Consider the following 24,637-nt stretch of genomic DNA (forward strand, 5'->3'; position numbering starts at 1 on the left):
TTCCATCTACCAACCTTTCCTATATCCACTTATGCTTTATGTTCACCTTTAAATAGTATTAGCTATTGTCAACTCTTTTTAAACACATTTCCACCATCTATTATGATTTTCACCTGGTACTACAAACTTCCCAAACACTCCATCTATTGGTTCACCCCCCCTTAACCACTTCAGTACAACTCAAATTCTCATGTGCAACATCGGCTTCATATGTAATTTGCATACTACTCGGATTATAAAATATTGTCACTGTTGTATTACTCATTCTCTTTTACTCCAAGTAATAATAATACACAAAACATGATCAAACCAGTTCACAGAATCTGGGGGTTACTCATGTACGACTACAAAAATATATATAATCAAGACGGCAACGCTGGCATTCTTGTGTACACACTCATACGCCATGATGCCTATGTAGGCGTCATCGATCGTACCGAAGTTGTTAATATCTAACAAGAAAATAAAACCAAATTAGAGACAAATTCTTTATTTTGCCAAAGGCCTGGTAATGTCCCACTCTCTTTTTACAACTTTCCTCAAGTATTACACTATTACAAGAAAAAAAAATTATATATATATAAAACTTGCTTGACCAACATAGAAAAGTACATGACCTAGTATAAAAATTTGCTAACCTCTGATGTTTGTAAATTTTAAGCTTCATAAAATTCCATCCACTTGTTGCTACAAAGGAATACTGCTTAAAATTTAAGAATTAATCCCATTACATGAAAATTATTTCCCTATTTGGGACTTGCTTGAGTGCAGCTAAAATATCCCAGTATGAAGATGCTACTTTATCCAAAGTGCAAGATTAGGTCAGCAACAAATATAGATTTTCCTTCTCATGACCAAAGGACATGTAACTATATGAACAATCACAATCAAATGAAGACCTTAAATTAAATGCCAGCCAGTCAGTCTGATCTCTCTTGTGGCATGGCATAGCTAGCTTCATAAGCCAACATAATTGCAGCTGACTTTCTACCTTCGCATAGGACCACCTGGCCCCCACCCACGTCCCCCTCTTCCTCGAGTCCGCCCTCTTGCAGCTGAAATACAGAAAAAATTTAATTCAGTAAACTCAATCCACTTTGGGGCAAATATGCCTATCCATTTGCTAATAATTAAGGACTAATATTCTATATACCAGATTATGCTTACCGAAAAGCCTTTTCCCTATCAGGTAAGTCGCATACACCCACCCTACATTCACCCCACAACTATTTCACATGAAGGCCCTGTCTTCTACCACACCACTTGTGTCCAAAGCAACACATGAAGAGACAGCATTTACAGCAGGGCCCAACAGCTGCTGATTCATCCTTATCCTCATTGCTTCATTACATAACAATGCACCCCTCTAACATATATATATATCCACAGCCACTCAAAATATCTGTATAGCAGACAAGAACTTCCTTTCAGGCCAGATAATTTCTTCTTCCATTTACAACCACTCTTTTCCTTGCTTGACGTACATTCACACATCTCCCATTCACCCCTCTCCTTCCTTATCTTGCCTCCTCCTGGATAACAGGGTCATCTCTGCATTTTGCCCACTGCCTAAGGTCAGAAGCAATGCAGCAAGACACAGCATGGCTGCTTCATTTAATTGGTGACCCCCACTCTCCATCTCCTCATGCAGAAAGAGAAGACAGGGAGAAATCGCCTCAGACTGCATTAAAATATCATTCACACATCCCCCACCCACTCCATTCCATGCATCACTGCACCATCCACACATAACCAACCCACATTCACTCCCTCCACTTTCACCCCCCACCAATCCCTCTTCACTTGTTCTTTCCATGTGTCCAAACTATCCCAGTATCCTTTCATCAACCCCACCTCCCCCTACCCTCCTCATTTCTCACTCCATCCAGCCTACCTCTACCACCCCTCTCAGGCATTTCATCTCAAACACTTTCAAACTCTCCATCTCATATGTTCCATGTTTCTGCCCCATACAGTGTTGTCGGCACAATCACTCCATACAATCTCCTCTTGGCATCCACTCCCAAATACCTTCCATCACACTTTTTACTCTCCCAAGGCATTTACTTGCCTCTCTCAATTTACACTTCCATTCACACCCCTTTTCAAAAATCCAACTCTCTTCAACAGTACTTCTCTGCCTCAATGTTCTTCCTCCATTTAACCTCTAGTCTCCTTTTCCCTTCCACAATTTTGACAAGACATCCATTGTCATCTGAGCACATTCATATATGTACTTCTAATTTTCCTTTTGGGTTACAATACATAATTCATTAATGCCTCCCCCTTTTTTTTCTTTAATCTCCCACCAACCACCATAAATTAAAAAAATCCAGAAACTTTACCTTGAGCCCTGAGAATAGCCGATTTTCCACTTCCAGCAGCACCGCCCTTTTTACCAGTCATATTTTTGAACATGGGAGCATTCTGAAAAATACACAAAAAAATTGTACTTTATCAAATACTAACAGTACATCAACTTATGTAATAGAACTTCTAGTTACTAAGACAAGACAGTTGTCATACTCATAAACAGAACAAAAAAGTTGTTTAAAAATTATGTCATGAAGAAACGATTCAACTGAATATTGACAGTTGGGACAGGGTAAACACTATCAAATCAGTAAACATACATATTCCACCTTACAAGTGAGGTAGCCAGTCAAAAGGTACAATTCCCATTCCACCCCCATTCACCACTCCTCCCTCTATCTTGGCTCCTCTTGTATGATGGGATCCCTGCATCTTGCCAATGGCCCTGAGTCAGAAGCAATGCAGCAAGACACAGCAAGGCCATTTCATTGAATCTGTGCCCCTCCCCCCCCCACCCCATCAAATAACATTGGACACAGAGAAATCCATTTAGGGTGCGTCAAAATATTCACATATAACCACTCCCTAACCATCCCTATCCCCCACCCACTCCCTTCCATGCATCACAGTACCTATCATCCATACACAGCAATTCTTCACTTACCCCTATCTTCTGCCTTCTCCCTTCCATACTCAACAGACATCCCTCTTGCTCAATGCCCCTTTTAGCCCATCCATCCCATCCTCAGTCACCACCTCATTCACTCCACCTACCTGACTTCCACACTTTTGCAAATAATTCTTCACTCATTCTTTTCTATATGTCCAAACCATCCCAATACTCTTTCAACCCAATTTCCCATATCCTTTTCCACCCCTGCTCTCCTCCTCACCTTTTTCTCACTCTATCCAACCTTGTAACATTCAATTATTAGACTTTTGATCTTACACACATTTAAACTCTTCCTCTCATATGTTCCGTGTCTCAGCCCCACACAGTGCTGTTGGTACAACCGCTCCTTCATATAATCTCCATTCCCAAATGTCTATTCTCATTACACTTTCTAATACCTCAAGGCATTTGCTTGTTTCCCTCAATCTACAATCTACCTCCAGTCCTCCCTTACCTGCCACATGCAACCTCAAGCTATCCACTTCCTCCAGCCTTTCTCCTTTAACACATACCTAAGGCTTTTTCCCCCTTACAAGGGAGGGAAGGAGGGGAGAGGGAGAGGGAGACAGAGAGAGAAAAACACGCCTACCCATTCCATCTTCACTCCCACCCTCATTATCTTGGCTCCTCCTGGATGACTGGTCTCGCACACTGCCCTGGGCCAGAAAGTGTTGCAAGACACAGCACATCCATAAGAAAGACCGCTTCATTAAATCAGTCACCCTCTTCTCTGTCCCCTCATGCAGAAATGAAGAAGACAGGGAGAGATCCTTCAGGCTGTATCAATTTATTTTTCACACATACCCTCAGCCCCCCATCCCCCATGCATTACAACACCATCTATACACAACCATTCTCCATTTACCCCTATCTTCTGTCAATACTCTTCTAAATTTCTGCCATCTTTTCCCCTTCTACATCTCATCACTTTCTTTTTACAGTAAAAAGAATTTTCATTTAAATCCTTATTGGTTTCACAAGTATGACTAATACCAATGTACCCCAGGTTACCAAGATTAAATAGCACTTAAATTTTAAACAACAGCAATCAATAGACACGAGCACCCATGCCCGATTTCAGAAAAAATACAAATTATTTGTTAAGGATATAATACATACCTTTAACATATCAGGCAGGATGAGGTAACGAATTTTGGATCCCCGAATGAAAACATTCTCTAGCTTTGCAGTCTGGCCGTTGCGATAGGTTACAGTACAACTTTCCATCTGAAATAATACATAAATACATTTCACAAGACGAAAATGTAGCAGCACATTTAGTAAAATGTTTTAAATAACCCATTGTCAGAGAAACAAAGCAAAAGAAACAGACGAACTGTGTATTTCGACCACTACTGTGGTCCTCTTCAGCAGATAGGTACAAGGTAAGATGTACAATATTCTTGTACATCTTACCTTGTACCTATCTGCTGAAGAGGACCACAGTAGTGGTCGAAATATACAGTTCGTCTTTCTTTTGCTTTGTTTCTCTGACAGTGGGTTATTTGAAACACATACAGTACATACATATACCAAAAAATTCACACCCACTGTTCACCCATTTGTTGTCCCTTATATATTAGTTCCTCATGGATTAAGCTGTTACCATGTCTCCTCCCCAACACTTCAAGTCAGAAGTAATGTAGCAAGACACAGCACCTGGATTAAGAAGTTCTTGCATGTGCGACTGCTCACCTCAAAGCAAGAATGTTACCAGTATACTAAACTTAACTTTAAAAAAGAACAATGTGGAACTAGGCCAGAACATTCCCTAACATCTCTCGGCTTAGTACAGAATGTAATTTTAATTTCATCGAGTCTTCATTCAGGTGAACCATCCAACACGTTGTAAAGTTTTGACAAATGGATTAGAAAGCTCTGCCTCAGGGTCACCTACTCTTCCATATGCAACTGCTTACCACAAAGCAAGAACATTACCATGGTACTACACTTGACTATACAAAAGGAACAATCTGAAACTAGGTATATTCCCTCATGGCACTCAGCTCAGTACAGTATGTAATCTTAATTTCATAGAGTATTTATTCTGGCAAGCCATGACAAGTTGTGGAAGTTTCAACAAATAAATTAAAAAGCCCCGCCACTGGTACTTGAAACTCTTGCATGTGTGACTGCTTACCACACAACAAGAACATTACTATTGTTGAAACTTCTCAACTAGTTAGATGGCTCACCTGAATGACTTGAAGAAATTACATACTGTATTAAGCAGAGTACTAGCTTAGTACTTGGCTAGTATATCCCTGTCTAGGGTATTGGCTGAATGTTATTGTGGGGTTAAAAGCCTGCTAAGTAGCATACAGATGATACTTTAGGGTCTATATGGGGTACACCTACGGACCAGAACCACACATCATTTTGTCTGTGGTAGAGAAAATCTCTATTCATAGAGAAATTATAATTATTATACTGCAACTGTCCCTCTGTTATGCTGTCTCCCTACTCTTATTACTGTCCTGTACTATTTCTCTGAATATTCATTTTCTCTTTTTGCTGAGCCCTGTGGTGGGGGAAAAGAATACTGCCACAAAGTCTTTCCACTCGAGTTATATGAGGCAACAAAAAACAGGGCAAGGAAAGGATTAGGCATCCTTCTCCAATAATAATAATAATAATAAATAATAATACAAAAAGTAAAGGCATAAGAAGGTCTGGGAGGAGTTTTTCAACCAATACCCTAAGGTTGGGTCTTTTCATGTGGTAATAATGAAAGTAAAATGGAAGAGATATGCAATATATTTGTGAGAAGAAAGATGTGTTGGCATTGTGTAAAACCAAGTTGAAAGGGAGGGGAGAGTTTGATCTTGGGAATGTAGTTGGGATCTCAGGTGTGAAAAGAGGACAAGGGAGAGAAGGGGTGGCTATACTAGTAAGTGAAGAGAAGTAAGCGTGTGGAGGAGTGGAATGTTTCTTCATGGTTAATGTGGATGAAGGTGAAGCTGGGAAGGGAGATGTGGGTTTTTGTAAGTGCACATGGGCCTGGTAGTGAGAGGAGTGTTGAGGAAAGGGAGGCTTTTTGGATGGATTTAAATGAGTGCATAGAGGGATAAGGGGGAAATGTCATTGTAGTGGTATTGGGAGGCCTTAATACTAGGGTAGGAAATGAACTAATAGACAGTGGTTGGTAAGTGAGGAGTTCCAAAAAAATTGTAGTGGAAAGTTGATGGTGGTAACATGTCTAGAGTGTTGATCATAGCAAATACAATATTTAGGAAGAAAGTCAAGCATAAGTACACATGGGAGAAGGTGGTGGAGGGGTGATAGCGCATTAATAGGCTATATAGTGGTAACCATGAGAAAAGTAGGAAGAGTTGAGGATGTACATGTTCTAAGGGGAGAGAGTGGGGGAATATCAGATCATTTTTTGGAAGGTAAGCTAAGAGTGGAAGAAAGAGGAAAAGGAGAGAAGGTAGAGAGGTGCTTAAAGTGAATTACTTAAATGAGAAAGAAAAGGTGGAGTACAAGAAGCTGAGAGAGGAGTGAAGGATAGAGTAGAACTAGGAGAGGAGGAATGGGGATGGTTCAAGGAGGGAGTCACAAGGTGTGCAAAGATGGTGTATGGAACAAGGAAGATGGGAGGAAATAGAAGGGTGGCGAGTGGTGGGATGAGGAAGCAAAGAAGGTTGTAGAAGAGAAGCTAGCTTTCACAGACTGGTTACAAAATAGGACTAGATAATCATATGAGTTTCAAAGAAAAGTGAAATAAAACAAAAGATAAAGGAGGCAAAGAGGAGAGCAGATGTGTAAAGGGGTAAGAGTATGACAAAAATTTGAAAGTTATAAAAAGATGTTTTGGAAAGAATTTACGAGAGGAAGAGGAGGCAAATCAAGTAGAGAAGAAAAGGTGAAAGGTGCAGATGGAGAGATGGTAATGGAAGAGAAGGCAGCAAGATGGCCAGAGTATTTTAGGGAGTTGCTAAATGTGAAGGAGGATAGAGAGGGAAAAGTAGTTGCTGTGAGAAGCGCTAAGAAAACGAGTTATGAGTGAGGAAAATGGAGAAATAAGGAAAGATGAGGTGAAGGCAGTTAAGATGATGAGAGCACATAAGAGGCTGGTAGATAAAGGTAGACAAGGTAGAGAGGTAGGTGGCGAGAATTTAATTTTATGAGTGGATGTTTGGTAAATAGCCACAAATGAGCTGCATAATCTTGTTCCTTGTCTAAAGTTTATAATCAACCACTAGGGACCAGATTTTAATGTTGATGTAACATGTAAACTAAGCCATTCATGCATCAATATATAACATGTAAACTAAGCCATTCATGTATCAATATCATGATTGCTCGAGTAGGCAACATTGCTCAAGACATTGTAACAGTCTGATTGGATAAAGGGTGAAGAAAAACTTATTGGTTCATGGGAGTAAAGTCACGCCCTTAGGGGAGGCACTTAGATGCAACAGTAAAGATTGTTGGACTATGAAAGTCATGACATTGGTGTGAAGGTGGCTTAGGACATAAATTGAGGATCCCAGTGAGGAGTCCGTTGATGTAAATTGACAATCCATGTGTAATATTCGAGAAAAGAAAACTTTTACCTCCATTTAATTCATCCCATAAAGAAACACAACTTCCCACAGAAAGATATGAAAAGGGCATTCTTATATAAGACAGTGATGAAAAGAAAGTTGAAAGAAGAAATACAAACCATAGAAGGGAACAGTAAAAAGAAGTAAACCATAATTACTACAGTGGTAATGGAGGTAATAGAGCAGGTAAGGCACCTGGGTAGGATGAGTGTCATCAAGAATATTTAAAGTTTGTCTAAGAGAGGGTAGAGTACCAGAGGACTGGAGTGCCTGTATAGTTCCATTTTACAAGGGAAAGGAGTAGAAGTGCAAGTGTAGTAGTCATACAACCCTCCACTATATCCCAAAAAGTTCTTCCCCTGTTTTATGGGAGGTAGCCACCTCAAAACTATCCCACTCTCATCCATTAGTTTCCCTTCTATCTTAGCCTCTCACAGATGAAGGGTCATCCCTGGCCTCCGACTGCCTGAGTCAGAATCAATCCAGCAAGACAAAGCACATCCACAGCAGGGCTGTTTCATTTAGTGATGTTGTCCTCACCTCTTCATACAAAAATAGAAGACAAGAAATCTTTTCATGGTAAACACTGACTGGAAAATACTGTTCATTATTTGTTCATACTTTGGCACCTTCATATACTGCTCCTATTTTAAATTTCTTCAATATATAAGATGTGAGGGAAACAAATGGGCTAAGAATGGGAGTGGAAAGGGGATGGGTGTGCACAGCCTTGGCTGGCTACCTCCCTTATATGGGAGAAGAAACCCAATTTTGCAATTCTTCCATGCTTCAATTTACCATTAAGTAATAAGTAGAACGGTTTATTTCACTGTACAAAACCGTTTGTATCTTTCTCTGAACTCTTTTCAGTACTCATTTCTGGATATCTTGTACTCTTTTGACCAAACAATTCCTTTCTCCATCTTTCCTCTAACTTGTCTCTCCATTTCAGCAGAAACGTATCTTTGGTTTACTCTGTTTTACACTACCTGTACATTCATGTTGTCCTCGGCTTCTAGGAGTTTGCCACGGTATGTTTCTCCAAGCATGGTCTCAACTGTCACTATGTGGCCTTCTGCCTCATGAAGGACCTTAATGGGCACACCAATAGACATGATTCACTGCAAACAAAATAAACAAAAATTGTAAACAGACTATTAGGTGCGCAAAACACATTAAACTTACCAAAATTTATACAAAAATTTAACATTAACAATTCAATACTAAACAATTGCATCATGTTACGGAAAACCTATCTACGTACCAAAAATTTTCTTACCCCTTATAAGGCAGGTAGTCAGGGCACCCCCTGCCCCCCCTACATCCACTGATAGGTCAGAAGCATTGCATGAAGATGCATGTTTTCAGCAGGGCCTATGAGCCTAAGCTGGTTCAACCACACCCCTGCATTTACATGGCAATGCTCACTCCTCCTCCCCTCAAGCAAAAAGCAGCAAAAAGAAATCCCTTCAGGATGCATCATTTTTCCACTTACACCTATCCTTTGCTTTGTCCCTTCTCTGCTCCAGATTCCCTTTTTACCAAAGGTCCCCTTCAACCCCATCCATCTCTTTCTCAGTCTTCCCTGAAGTTCACTCCATCCACCCCTGCTTTTCACTCTTTGCTAATATTTCCTCACTCGTTCTTTCCATGTGCCCAAACCTCCCCAGTTTTCTTTAATAAACCCTATTTTATAGCTCCCTTTTCACCCCTATATTCCTTATTTTATCCATCCTCTTATATTCAACGTCTACTCCAGTGTTGTATGCATAATCACCCCTTCATATGTTTGCATCCATTCCCTGATAGTTAATTCTCATTACCCTTTTCATTTCCCCCCCCCACCAAGACATCTACTGTGCTTGCTTCCCTCACTTTAGTTTATCAATACCCAAACTCCTCCATTCCCTGCTCCATGTGAACCTAAATACAAAATCTATCCACTTTCCTACTTTTACTGAAAGGCAAATACCAATTACAAAGATCTTGCCACCAATTCACTGTACATTTCATCACTTTACTTTTACTAAAAGGCAAATAATGAATAATAAGAGCTATAATTTCATCACTAAACATTTCCAAAGAATATCTTCAACTTCATTTACAAGCAAATTCTTACAGAATGCTTCTTTAGTGATATAGTACTCAAATGAAGCTTTCACCTTTAAGAGACTTAAGTTTCTGGGTAATTGAGTTACAGCTAGTATAAATAGATGAACAGATATTTACCTCCCCAAAACTCGTGACTTATGCCAGAACAGTATGATTTATGGAGTGGCAAGATAACATATTACATGAACTGAAATCTATGACTAGTGTTCATGCTAAATACAGTAGGCCCTCCACATTCATGAGTTCTACATTTACAGGTCCCACCAGGTTACACATTTACATGTGAGTCACAACAGATTGCCCTAATTTTGGTAGTGCAACCTACAATATTGCTCTCATGCACTCTGATGTTACAGGAGCAACTGTGCTAAACAGCACCCCAAACTCATCAATGATACATACTGGTACAATGATAACCAGATTCCCCACAACCCAATTCTAACTTTACGGTGTTTTGTTATCATGTATTCCCCATGATACTTTTCAGAAAGAAAAGAAAAAGAAAAAACTACTATGCAGACTAACTTGACATTTTTTTTAAAATTGTGTAACTTCCATTTTCTCTTTTTTCTTTTACCCTGACCAAATTACCATACATATAATATACTGTACACACATGCATATATATACTTACACATAATTATATTTATACCATCAATTGAATGCATATGCCAGGTAGCACGTTGCTTCACTTGCACACCGGCACCAGTCCCAACGGTCTCCCCAAGCAAGCTCCCATTTAGCCACCCCTCCTTCCCACACCAAACTTGTCCCAGCCATGAATCTTGTTCCTTGCCATACTGGTTGCTTTTACAGCTGTCACCCAAATATCAGACTCAAAGTCCTTCTTCAGATTACAATAAGAACTGAACTCTGAAGGACTCAGGTCAACAACATAGTAGTAATATATCCCGAACTCACCAGTGTTTCCTTATACTTCTACCAATACTTATCATGAATTACTCTATCACCCAAGTACATATAGTGTATTACCAAACATTCCAACATGTTATAGCATTTCCATGTTATATCCATTACTCCTTAGCTAAATTCCTGGTCTTTCCAAGGGTCTATGCTGCACCTAAATTCTGTGGGGGTGTACTATTTACTGACGTTAATTCTAATTAAATCAATTTTTTTCTTAGTTAATACTAGCACGAATAAATGAATTGTACCATATCTTACCTGCAATTGTGGAAATATTTGGATGTGTCAATATCAAGATTATAAAGATTTTTAATATACTACTAACAATTCAGTTCAACATAAGCTACAAGGCATCATGTTTGTTTTCATACGTTGTATACAAAACGATGGAAGACAAACTAGTCAGGGAATGGGTGGCGCTGAATGTACCTAACCCAACATAACCATATTCAGCATGAGCTATTGGTTGCAATTGAACTGCTTCATAGCTCAATTTGCTGGTATATCAAAATCTTAAGAGTATCACAATACCGACACTGCAAAAAAAAAAAAAAATAAATAAATAAATAAATAAATAAAATAAATAAATAAATAAAAAAAATCTAGATTTTTTAAAATCTTTTTATGATTATTGATGATTTTTTTTTTCACATCCAATCTAGGTATGGACCAAAAAGTCTCCTGTTGGCATGCTCCGCCTTTGTAAATCCTTCATAAGATAAAATAGGATACAATTAACTTATTTAGGATAATATATACATATACCATAGGCTTTTTATCCCTTACAAGGGAGGTAGCCAAAAAAACAAAGGCATAAAAACCACTCCCACCCATTCCATCACCTACATACTCCACTCCCCTCTACCCTCCCTCTCATCTTGGCACCTTCTGGATAACAGGTCATCCCTGCATTTTATCCAGTCCTGGGTCAGAAGCAGTGTTGCAAGACACAGCACATCCACACCAAGGCCACTTCATTAAATTGGCAACCCCCCTCCATCCCCTCATGCAGAAAAGACAGGGAGAAATCCCTTTGGATTGCATAAATTTATTTCTCATACACACTCCCTCACCCCCCATCCACTCCCCCTCATGCATCACAGCATCATCTATACACAACCATTCTCCATTCACCCCCATCTTCTGTCCTCTCCTATCCCTCAACAGACATTTCCCTTTCCCAATGCCCCCTTTACCACCATCTGTCTATCTCATTCTAGGTTGACCCCTCATGTTCACTCCTTCCACACCTCTTTCTTCACTCATTCTTTCCATGTGTAATATTAACTAAAAATAAATTCATTTGTGGGGAGCCGACGTCTGATGTCAGCATATAGTATGACCGATCCTAAGCTGTCATCCTTTCCTCAGTCATCTGATATTGGCATCGATGGTGAACTATTAATGAACAACCCCAGAAAGTCTCGAACCGAATTTCTCAACTGGGCAAATCCTGGTCATGCCAAAACCTTAAATTTTCTCTATACCCAAAGTGCCATGCTTTCTTTGACACACTGCACTAAAAATTCATAAAAACAATCCCAAGGTTACTTGATTATATTAATTTCCAATTGAAAGACAAGCAGTACATCTTCCATTTATTCTAAAATAAAAAGCATTTACATATACAACTGCTTAAAATTTTGCACTTATCTTAAGTCACCTCTTTAGGTGGACATTTCTCTTAAAACTAGAATAGGGAATGAGCCTACCATGAACAAGATTAGAAATTTATGTGTATACCATAAACTTTCTACAATTTTTTTTTTATTCGTAAAAGAGGATCACTAACGGTGCCTGTTCTTTTTGTTACTTTTCTTGATTTTCAGAGAATTCTTTGAAACTTTATGAAGAGTGGGTGTGTCCCTGGAGGAATCTCCATTAACACCTGGGTTTAGAGAGTCCTTCGAATTCTCTTCACTTCCAGAATTGAAATCATGCGAATCAATATTATCTCCAGTCCTGTCTCCTAGCTGCTCTACAATTCCACTAACAGCTGCCATTGACGTTATTGAAGATTTACTAAATAAACGTTCTGCCTCCTTGAATTTCCTATTACGTTTGTCATTCTTTGCATTGGTATTTTTATTTGTAACAAGATATCTGTCCCAACCCCTTATAATATTGCCATACAACTGGGTATCCTCAAGGTAAGAGCCCTCAAAAGCATATATTTGTCGCTCTAAGGAGGCCAAGTTGTCAGAAATTTCTGCACGTCTCTTCACCAATTCCGCAAGTTCTGCTCGTGTGTCTCCAGTAGTCCCAGACCCTACTCCAGAATTACTCTTTGACATCTTCATCTTGGTTGCGATGATGATAATCTGCGAAGGTCTCAAGCTCTCCTGTCGATCAGGGGTTCACTTCCACTTAACACATCAACTTCCTTCCAAGGCTACAGGATCCAGCTGGCAGTTTTCATTCTCTTGTAGCTCCTAGAGGAAGAAAAGTGCTGGGTCAAAAAATGTGTACGTTTTAAAGATCAGCTCCTCTACTAACACAAAGGGCATGAAAACCTCAACAATGAGCAAATACCCAACTAATGAAAAATAAATAATAAATAAAAATAAATAAATAAAAGTGAGCTTCTTTAAAACATACACATTTCCCCATGCCCTTTTCACACATTCTAAGTACACAAGTAATCTAAATAAAAGAAACCAAAACATATTACCCATTATTTTGGATAAAGAAAACACATCCATTGTCCCTGATATTTATGACACCCTTTTGGTGTGTCCCTTCCTTATAGTTAGATATTTGATACCACTAGAATACTGTATATGTTAATTACTTATGAAATTGGGTTTTCCTTCAATGTTACCATTAATGCATAATCAGGCAAATTGTGTGTGTGTGCATGATATTCCTGGTGTGTGCAATATTTATCTAATTGTAGTATACAGTAAATGAGTAATGCTCATTGGGTCCTGCTTCCTCTTTTCCAATTTATCACACCTAGCCTCAAATTCATGTACAGTTCCGAATTAGTCCATACCCTGCATATCCAGTTATCATGTCATGTATTGCTCCAGCATGGACACTATCAAAGGTATTCCAAGTGCGGTGGAATCTCGGCTAACAAACGCAGAAAATGCAATCATGCCTCTTCATAAATATAGGGGTCACTCAACTATATCTACAAAACAATCACGACGCCAATGCCATCATCCTCATATACCAACTCGTGGCTCATGATGCCTACACAGGCTCATCATATTCTAGGGGTCAAGAGCCATGTAAATTTGTGAACATAATTACCATCTGAAACACTATACAGAAACTTTTGACAGTTGACTGATGTACTAGTGTGGTGTTGTCATCAACGGAAAGTGGTAGGGGAGAGGATAGCTGTTGCTGATTGCCAGCTCTCCATATATGTAAATATAAATGAAGTTGATAAGACAAGATCTTGGCCACAGTACAAAGTCTGTGTAAGCAGATTAAAGTGTGCTTATTTGCATTCTGCACTGAAGTGATTGGAGCATATACACTCAATCCTTGCCACTTGCTCATCTTTATTTGCTATTTACTTTACACATATGAATGAGTTAGTTAATAATACTAATTCAATATTTTAACAATTCACAAGCAGCCAGATGTGTGAAAAATGTTCTGCACTCAGGTAGTAATGAAGATTCAGCCCATTTTTTCACTAATCATTTCATAATGATTTTCTGGTGTTTTGTAGCACGGCCTAATTAGAAATTACATGGTTTGGTGTAAGAATATCATAATACACACTCTTACAAAAGGTATATTTCCACAGTTGATCATATCTGTATTTTGTAAATTCATGTTTCTGTAGCACTGAAGATTATTCATACATTGTAACAACTTTTTCAGTTATTTTATGTAAGGTAAGTATAGCTTAGGCTAATTCAGATTCTATTTTTTCTTTGTTATGCACAGATGTGCTAGATAGCATTCTGTGCTCGGGCATTAATGAAAAGTTGCCCTATTTTTCATTGGATCATTTCAATGTTTTTCTGGAGTTTCAAACATGACTCCCTATTACCCGACCACTACAGATACCAGTCACTGGATAGAACATGGCAGAAATATGCAGTTGAAGAGTTATTTTTATCAACATTGACAATGAACATTTGTCTTTCAAATCTGCAAGTTTATCATCCGATTGACAGGAAGTTAAGATTTTAGCCTCCCAACAGTGACCACAGCTACAAGTTACCAGCCGCCATCTTGAATTGATCGGTCTGTGCTGGCTGGTACAACACAAGGGAATACAAGCTGGCCTGCCTAACAGGGAAGACGTGCATCAATTTGAACTATTGTTAAAAGGATCTCACAGAAAGATTGTTACCAATAATAAGTGAATGGAACTGATATTTCTTATTAATATTACCATTTATGACTGAATTACAATCTAAGGCCTGTTCAATGGCACTGGTATCCTTCATTTATTACTAACTGGCCTACATAATTTGTTACAATGTATATTCAGTTTATAAAATTTCAATTATCCTTTATTAATGAAGTGTAGCATACATTAAGTATAGTAATTACATACATACATACATATACCAAGGCTTTTTTCCCCCTTACAAGGGGGAGTAGCCAAAAAGAAAAAGGCATAAAATCATTCCCACCCATTTCATCCCTGAATACACTCCACACCCCTCCACCCTCCCTCATATCTTAGCACCTCCTGAATGACGGGTCATCCCTGCACCTTGTCCACTGCCCTGGGTCAGAAGCAGTGTCGCAAGACACAGCACATCCTCAGCAAGGCCGCTTAATAAAATCGGCGATCCCCCCTCTCCGTCCCCCAATTTAAAAAAAAAAAAAAAAAAAAAAAAAAAAAAAAAAGGAATTACATACATTTACAAAATACGAACACCAAAGAATCGTATATCACCTATAACACAATATAAAAATTTCTATACTTTATTCATCACAAAAAATTGATATCATGATAGCAACTGATGCAAATTAATGCACCTATATAGAAGGAATTGTGGTGAATGGAGGGGAGTATGTGGGGATGAAATGAATGGGAGGGAATTTATGCCTTTGACTTTGACTGCCTCCCTTGGGAGAAAAAGTCCTTGGTTTATGTACATGGTAAACTGTATTTACATCCTTTGTACATGTTTTTCTTAATTTGTTCCCATGAATTCTTAAACCCACCAGCATTAGTGACATATGTTGTATGCCGCAATGTCAAAAATTCACCAAAAATAGGCATTACGCCTATTGGCTATAAAAGGCACCTAATTTTTTGTTGTTGACAAAACTGGCAACCCTGGCAGCAATCTTTCGGGGGTAACTTGGGGGTATAAAATCACCCTTTAGAACATAATTTAAGCAATTCTGGTGTATGAAATGAAGTTGTAATTCGACAGTTAGGCAGGAGCTTAGTATGTATTCAGACGTATAGAACTGGCAATTTCACACAGCCAATTTTCGTAATATGCAATACAAAATGTGCCCAGCTAATAATGGCATGATGGATGCATCCTCACAATTGTATAATGTATTTCCATATTTGTTTACATCTGAAAAAAGTGGTGTTCCACAGGATTCAGTCCTTGGGCCCACCCTGTTTACTATGTCAACGATTTGCCAAGTACTATTGATTCCATTTGTAAAATATTTGGAGAGGATATGAAAAGCCACAATAAATTGATGCATGAAACAAACCACTACAGAATTATTTCAAGGCTATAATTATGGTCAAAGACATGAAAATTAAAATTCAACAAATGAGTGTAAAGTTATGCATTGCCAACAAAATAACATAATTAACTACACAATGATGGATAAGGATCTGATGGTGGATAACACAGAAATAGATCTTGGCAGTTATCATTTCAAATAACTTGAAACATGAAGAACATATGGATGTAGTACAAAATGTAACTCATATGGCTGGCATAATTTAACATTTTGATTATACTCTTACCATCTTGTATAAGTCCTACATTGGACCACATTTGGAATATGCTATTAAAAGCCTGGTCTATGCCTAAGATATTGAATGGCTTGAAAAAGAACTTACCGCATGAGAAACAAAAAAGAAACTTAATAACTACTCTGGAGGAATGACAGTAGGTGATTGATTGAAACTGTAAATTCTTAGAAGTGCACCTACACGATATAGCAATAGAAAATTAAATAATGTTGTAAATTATAATAAACCTCCTGCAGAGGCAGTGCAATTAAGTTCAGTTCCAAGCTTTAAGAATCATTTAGATAAACACCTAAGCAAGATTCTGCAATGACTATCATTTTATATTAGTTTTGTTATTTGTCTATTTGTTTGCTATTATTTGCTTGATTCTCACCTATTTTATGTGAATTTATCATTTACTATTTACCTGTTTATTATCTAACTATACCTATACCTTTATTCAGTATTTTATTATTTATATTATAGTTTTTATCTATTATTCATTCATCATTATGATTTTTTTTGCATCCAACCTAAATATGGACCAAAAGATCTCCTGTCGGCATGCTCCACCTTTGTAATCCTTCTTGGCAGAAGTCAACAATGGAAAAAGTTATAAACAAATGTGTAGCCACTATGACTACTTGAGACACCATCCCTGTTTTGATAGAGGCGGAGGTCAAAGAAATTAATGTATTCGTCTATATCAACCTAACCTATATTTAGTACTGCAGTACCTGTAAATATATATTGCATTGATGCATTAATTTACAGCATTTTTTTGAAGTGCATACCTATGTGATATAGCATTAGAAAATTAGATATTAATTTTGTAAACTAAAATACATCAATATATTTTTCTTGGCAGAAATCAATAACAGAAACCATTGCGTTGTAACTTTCCAGTATCTGAGAAATAATTGCCACTGGGAAGACTTACAAAGGAAGCTCTTGATCACATGGAATTGGTTCCTTATAGACAAATTTTGAACTTGTCATTTTATCTTAACCTCTTCACTCCGGGGCACATTGCACGTCTGGCAGCATTAGCTGCCAGGCGTGTGATGTTGCGTCATAATAATCGCATTATAAAAAATAAAGTCACTGCTCAATCGCTTGTTCTCTTTCACCCGTGAATTTTGATAACCATAGAAAATATGATGAAGCCAGTTTAGAGAGAATGAGGGTTATGCAGGAACGACTACAATATAATCAAGACGCTGACGTGGGCATCATCGCGTACCCACTTGCTCCTCATGATGCCTACGTAGGCATCACCGTATGGAAGTGGTTAAAAGTACTTGAATAGGTTATGCTTGATCAGTTACTTGAAAATTTTGACAAGGTAAATGCTATACCAGACTGCCAATCTGCTTACAGACAGCTGTACTCAACCGAAACTGCAGTGTGTTCTGTTGTAAATGATCTACTCGAAATTTTATATGATGGTAAATGTGCAGTTTCAGTTTTGCTAGATCTTTGTACTCCTTTTCATTATTTGAGACTTTATACAGAGGCTGTACCTCAGGGGTGTGTTTTAGGGCCAATTTTGTTTAGTATATATACAATGGGTTTATCAAGCCTTAGAAAGGCTAGGAGTGAAGGTTAAATGGTTTACTGACGACTTTAATTTTTCCATATATATTATTAATGATAAAGATGTTGTATTGAATAGTAATTTATCTGTTGGGGAATGGATCGTGCGTAAACAATTCAAATCAAATGAAAGGAAAATTAAATAGATGATTATTGGAGGTAAAGCTAAAATTAGGAATCTTGGTGATACAAATATGATAGTTAATGGTATTTCAGTTGACTACTCAGGAAGTATGTGATAAAATAAATAATGTGTTTAGAATTGCTGGTTACAATTTAAGAAATATTGCACTTACTAAAATATATTGATGAAAGTTCTCTGAAAAAATTGTAATTATCCGTGTTGTTACTAGATTTAATTATTGTAATTCTATATACTGTAAGCTACCAAACATTCGTATTAAGACGTTCCAAAATATATTGAGTAGAGCTGCAAGATTAATTACGGGTGTATCTTGTTGTGGTAGGCTTATGCCTTTATTAATTGATTTGCACTAGCTGCCCATAAAAGCTAGAATAAGTATAAAATATGTGCAATGACTCCAAGTTCTACAAATTGGAAAACCATCATAGACTATTGGAGGTGTACCCTACTGAGCTAACTCAGGTCCCTATTTGAACCACAAGTTGTAATGTGTTGGTTTTTGCTCTTTAGAGTCAGCCTCCCCAAGATTTATACTACTCTTCCACTTGATATATTATCAGTATCCAATGTTTCAAGGATAAACAAGATGTCCCTATTCTTTGAATGTTATGATATGGAAGACCTCACCAAAGAGGAATCCAGATTATAAGGCTGAGGTAGATCTTTAGTGATGCGAGGGTCCTGCAGAACACCATTGAAGGAGTGGGAACAGATAAAGAAGAAATATAAGTAACAAGTGAACAAAGTTGCATTGATTCCTTTAGACACCATCTTTGTTTCGATAGAATTACAGGTACATACATATACCAAGGCTTATTCCCCCTTCCAAGGGAGGTAGCCAAAAAGGGAAAGGCATAAAAACACTCCCACCCATTTCATCCCTAAATACACTCCACACCCCTCCCACCCTTCCTCTCATCTGAGCACCTCCTGGATGACGGGTCATCCCTGCACCCTGCCCACCGCCCTGGGTCAGAAGCAGTGTCGCAAGACACAGTACATCCACAGCGAGGCCGCTTCATTTAATCGGCGACCCCCCTCTCCGTCCCCCTTTGCATATAAGGCGAGGACGGGGAGAAATCCCTTCGGGCTGCGTCAAAATTTACTCACACACTACTACCCCACCCCCCACTTCCCCGCCCATTCCTCCTCATGCAGTCACAACATCATCCATATACAACCATTCTCCACTCACCTCTGTCTTCCGTCCTCTCCCTTCCTTCCTCAACAGACATTCCCCTCTTCCCCAAAGCCCCCTTCACCCCATCCATCCACCTCATCCTAGGACGTCCCCTCATGTTCACTCCCTCCACATCTGCCTTCCATACCTCTTTTACTAGTCTTTCTTCACTCATTCTTTCCATGTGTCCAAACCATCCTAATATTCTTTCATCAACCCTATCTCCCAAATCCTTTTTCACCCCCGTTCTCCTCCTCACCTCCTCATTTCTCACTCTATCTAGCCTAGTAACCCCCACCATACTTCTCAGACACCTCATCTCAAACACAGGTACATTACTTAATGCAGGTTACATTATGTAGGTAGGTAGGTAAGGTTAGAAGACGAATTTATCATACTTTAATTTCTTCAACCTCCACATCTACCAAAACAAAGATGGTATCTCAAGCAGTTGAAGCGCCTACATTAATGTATAGCTTTTAGCAACTTTTTACGTTATTGATTTCCGCCAAAAATAACACATCACATTGATGTATTATAATTTACAAACTTGTTTAACTTTCTATTATTTTATCATGTAGGTATACATACATACATATACCAAGGCTTTTTCCCCTTACAAGGGAGGTAGCCAAAAAGGAAAAGGCATAAAATCATTCCCACCCATTCCATCCCTAAATACACTCCACACCCCTCCACCCTCGCTCCCATCTTAGCACCTCCTGGATGACAGGTCATCCCTGCACCTTGTCCACTGCCCTGGGTCAGTTGCAGTGTTGCAAGACACAGCACATCCACAGCAAGGCCACTTCATTAAATCGGCGACTCCCCCCCCTCTCCGTCCCCCCATGCATAAAAGGAGATGGGGAGAAATCCCTTCGGGCAGCGTCAAATTTTGCTCACACATACTACCTCACCCCCCATCCCCCCCACCCATTCCACCTCATGCATCACATCATCCATATACAACCATTCTCCATTCACCCCTATCTTCTGTCCTCTCCTGTCCTCCAGGTGTGCACTTAAAAAAATTTACCCGTTTTACAAAATTAATATATAATTTTCTAATGCTATACCATGTAGGTGTGCACTTAAAACAAAAACTAACATTGAAACTTTCAAGATACACAGACGTTGATATGTCCAAGTTCTTTCAGTAAATACAAACAAATTATGTGGACCTAGTCATAACAACATGAAATATTCATGAACAAACATGAGAAAAAATTCTATTCACAGGGTGAATTACGGGAATACTTTACTAGGTAGAGTACATTTGACCAATGAATAATTTAAAGAAAAACTGAATTTTTTTAAACATATATTGACTTAGAGACAAGCATTAGAAAACCAATAGGTGATCTGTCCCACTTATTATACTGTTGAGTGAACATTCACCACTTTACTTCTTGATACATTCCTTGCGGGCTCCCTAATAACTGACCACAACAGACAAGATCCAACCAGGTTTGAAGTGTTATTTGATCAATAGTTACATTGTTTAAAAATTTGCACCATTTCATTAGGTCAAATAAGCAACTTTCCCAAACTTTTATTGTTTGAAATAATTGTAGAATAGTAAAATTATTTGATATAATTATGGATATAATTTAATTCCCACATGGCACCTCATACCAAAACACATTTGTAAATGTATACAATGCCTGTGAACGCTTGAGGTCTGTTGTGGACTCTTGTGGTTGGCATTTAAGATGACCCGTATACTACGAGGTTAAAATCTTAACTCAATCAAATTATATGAATTTTACAGACTACAAATGGGTAAATTTTTAGTTGTGCACACCTATACAATATAGCAATAGAAAATTAATTTTGTAAATCATAGCAGATCAACATAATACGATTTTCTTGGTGGAAATCAATAACAAAAAAGTTGCTAAAACCTATTTTCTAATGAACAAAGGTGCAGCAGTTGAATGACATGCCATGTTTTTTATAGATGCTGAGGTCGAAGAAATGAAAGGATGATAAATTAGTCTATTCTAACCTAACCAGTGTTTAGTAATTTGGTACCTCAAATTCTAAAGATCATCCAGATCGTTGTCATCGTCACGGATGCTGATGGCCTGATTATTATTGTACTTCGGGCCATTAACAGATGACAGCAGAACCCCTTGTTCTCTCAAAGTCCAAGAAAGCCCCATTGTCTTTGTAACAGCTCTTATTAATATCACCTGGAGTTGGAGAAGACCCAGTCCACAGCATGAAAGCCATCGTCTGATACTGACTGGACTGGCATGGCAACTGGACCGTATCCTAGCAGCTTCATTCGTTAATAAATTTGCTTATAGCAAGGTCGTTTATTTTTTATCTCCAAGAAAATTGCATATTGTGTTCATGTATTATAATTTACAAAATTAATATTTAATTTCCTAATACTATATCATGTAGGTGTGTACAACTAAAATACCAACAAATGTTCGAACAATGTAAATATTGATTAAATAATTCTTTAAACTGCATATTTGGGATATGTAAGACTTTCGGTCAGTCAATGGGCCTCCTGGTAAAATTATATAAGTACACACCTACACGATATAGCAACAGAAAATTAAACAAATTTGTAAATAATAACACAATGCAATATGTTATTTTTGGCTGACATCAATATTAGAAAAAGCTGCTAAAAGATATCAACAAACATAGCCCCTTACTACTTGAGATGGCATCTTTGTTTTGATAGAGGCAGAAATTGAAGAAATTAAAGTATGATAAATTTGTCTATTCTAGCCGAACTACCTAACCTGCATTTAATAAAGCAGCGCCTGTAATTCTAGATGGCATCTAAAGTTCACGCAACTTTGTTTCTGCACAGCTTTTAGCAACTTTTCCAATATTTATTTCATCCAAGAAATATACCGGTAAATTATGAGTGCACCTACACGACATAGCAATAGAAAATCAAATAATTTTGTAAATTATAATACATCAATGTAATATGTTATTCTTGGCAGAAATTAATAAAAGAAAAGGTTGCTGAAAGGGTAGGTCCAACTTGACCCATTCACTGGATTGTTAATACCAACACAAAATACAGAAATAAATGACTGAATACTATAGGACATGTAGGAGTACGATTCTAGGTCAATTCCTCCCTGGACAACTGCCTCCCAAGATGATTACCCCCTGTAAAATCATGTACACATTGGTCAAAGACTCATCACAGTGAAGGCGGAATAAGCTCATCGACAGTTTCGGATATTCATATACGCTAAAACTATGAACCCCTAAAGCAGTATATTGGAGGTGCATCATGAGGCACAAGACCAATGACTGTAAGACGATCATTACGCAAGTGGGCGGTACATACATTAAAGATGCTCAAACACTACCACCCATCTGTTGCTGCAGTGTCCTGCAAGATTTCAACAACGGTAAATTAAAAAGCAGAAGAAATCTTTTGCCCAGCTTTCAACTTTGTAGAAGGGGTCCTACAACAAGAAATCGACAATACTTTCCAGTCACTGCCAGTCAGATGATGCCTTTCATGTTGTGGACCAGGAGTTTCCAACTTCAGGTGATGTTAATAAGCAGTTACACAGAGACAATAGCACTTCCTTGAACTTTGAGAGAACATGGGGGTTCTGCCATCATCAGTTGATTGCCCCAAGTACAATAATAATTATTATTGTACTTGGGGCATCTGTGACAACGATGACGGCCCAGATAATCTTTAGAACGAGGTACGAAATTACTAAACATACTACATAGGTTAGTTATGTTAGGTAGTTTAGATTAGATTAGGTTAGAATAGACTAATTATCCTTTCATTTCTTTGACCTCGGCATCTATCAAAATATTGTGTATCATTCAACTGCCGTGACTTCATTCATTAGTAAATTGATTTTAGCAACTTGTTTTTGATTTACACCAAGAAAATCAAATATTACATTGATGTATTATAATTTGCAAAATTAATAATTTTCTAGTGCTATACAACATTAGTGTGTACTTCTAAAAATTTCCCGACATTTTGAAACTATGTAAATACTGATCAAATAATACTTTAATTTAAATCTTTGGGCCATGTCTAAACTCGAGTCTGTTTTGGCCAATTGTTAGGGAAACTCCATCCCCTTCCTTCCAGAACTGCCATAGCCCAGGGAGATTGCTATTCCACAGAATTGAATAAAAGTAAAAGTAACCGCATACATTTACTCAAAATATTCTAGTACTAGTACCCCTCTGAGGTATAAATTTCTTTTGTAGCCCTTTGTATTAGAAAAGTGACATATGTAACACTATTCTAGCTGAGAAATTAGATTTATTTAATAACAAAAGCAAAACAATGCATTCAGAAAAAAATCTAGTTCCCCTCAACTAGGTCCTAGATAAGGGGAACCTATTTCCTGGCACATACTGAATTCACATGCATGTATATATGTACATGTTAATCTATAATTCCCTGATTGTGTATGTATATAATTATATACAAACAAATTTCTGTATGCACCAATACAAAGCAGTGGAATTGTTATTGTGTACAAGTTCGTAATTTCCCGGCATCTTGCAAGCTCTACGTTTTCATACACAGTACTTGATTACCATTCTCTGTAAAAACTATAACCCACACAACTTGGATCCTACACAAATTACATGGGTATCTTATTAATTTTCTTTTGGATACTGTGTTTGTTATGAGAAAGATAACAAGCGTCCCGCCATTATGGCGTCACTGCGTACCCTTGAGTATCGGTATTCCGTTTGCCTATAAACCCTTCTACCCAAGTAATGTAGTTCACCAATCCATATTACAATTAAATATTTGGGTATAATGCAATACGAAACAAATGCGCAAAACTTAAAACTTTACCTGTATTTGCAGATGTCTTATGACCAATTTTGTGGCGGGATTTCTTTGCCTTCTCTTGTATACAAACGTCTAACGTATGATATTTACAACTTCTTATCAGAAAACCGCTAATGTTTATTTCTTTCTGTTTACAGAATAAAATAGACAATAGTAACAATAGTATTCAAGTGGGTAACTTTATTTGAATTTATAACACTGTATTCAAGATGTAAATTAATGTATATTTCAGTGCATACTAGAAACACTCGTGAAGAAACGCACTAAACTACTTCCAATCTAGCGCGTTTCTGTCAGCTGGAATGTTTTGTCATCAGGATAGTGTTATGCAGTCATTCAGTTAAGTTTATTTCATCGTAATTACACATTCCAAATAAAGTATAAGATAGCCTATCAGTC

The 24,637-nt window shown here is 37.9% G+C and overlaps 1 protein-coding gene across 3 annotated transcripts; it reads right to left on the reverse strand.

The window, feature by feature from the left end:
- Positions 1-474: 474 nt before the first annotated feature.
- On the reverse strand, positions 475-24,391 carry SmD3 (small ribonucleoprotein particle protein SmD3). Of its 3 annotated transcripts, none has more exons than XM_076176497.1 (5): positions 24,242-24,391; positions 8,526-8,657; positions 4,106-4,213; positions 2,346-2,427; positions 475-1,055 (listed from the first exon to the last, which is right to left on the reverse strand). In XM_076176497.1, the coding sequence occupies exons 2-5, from the start codon at positions 8,649-8,651 to the stop codon at positions 988-990; spliced, it is 384 nt and encodes a 127-aa protein (XP_076032612.1). In that variant the 5' UTR covers positions 8,652-8,657; positions 24,242-24,391; the 3' UTR covers positions 475-987. The 3 variants fall into 3 exon arrangements, with proteins under 3 accessions (XP_076032612.1, XP_076032614.1, XP_076032611.1); XM_076176499.1 differs by lacking the exon at positions 24,242-24,391 and adding an exon at positions 12,860-13,007; XM_076176496.1 differs by lacking the exons at positions 475-1,055; positions 2,346-2,427; positions 4,106-4,213; positions 8,526-8,657 and adding an exon at positions 12,161-13,007 and having other exon boundaries at positions 24,242-24,376.
- Positions 24,392-24,637: the final 246 nt, after the last annotated feature.

Source organism: Oratosquilla oratoria, chromosome 39, assembly GCF_046742065.1.
Source record: "Oratosquilla oratoria isolate Oo_2021 chromosome 39, ASM4674206v1, whole genome shotgun sequence".
NCBI classification, from domain to species: Eukaryota; Metazoa; Arthropoda; class Malacostraca; order Stomatopoda; family Squillidae; genus Oratosquilla; species Oratosquilla oratoria.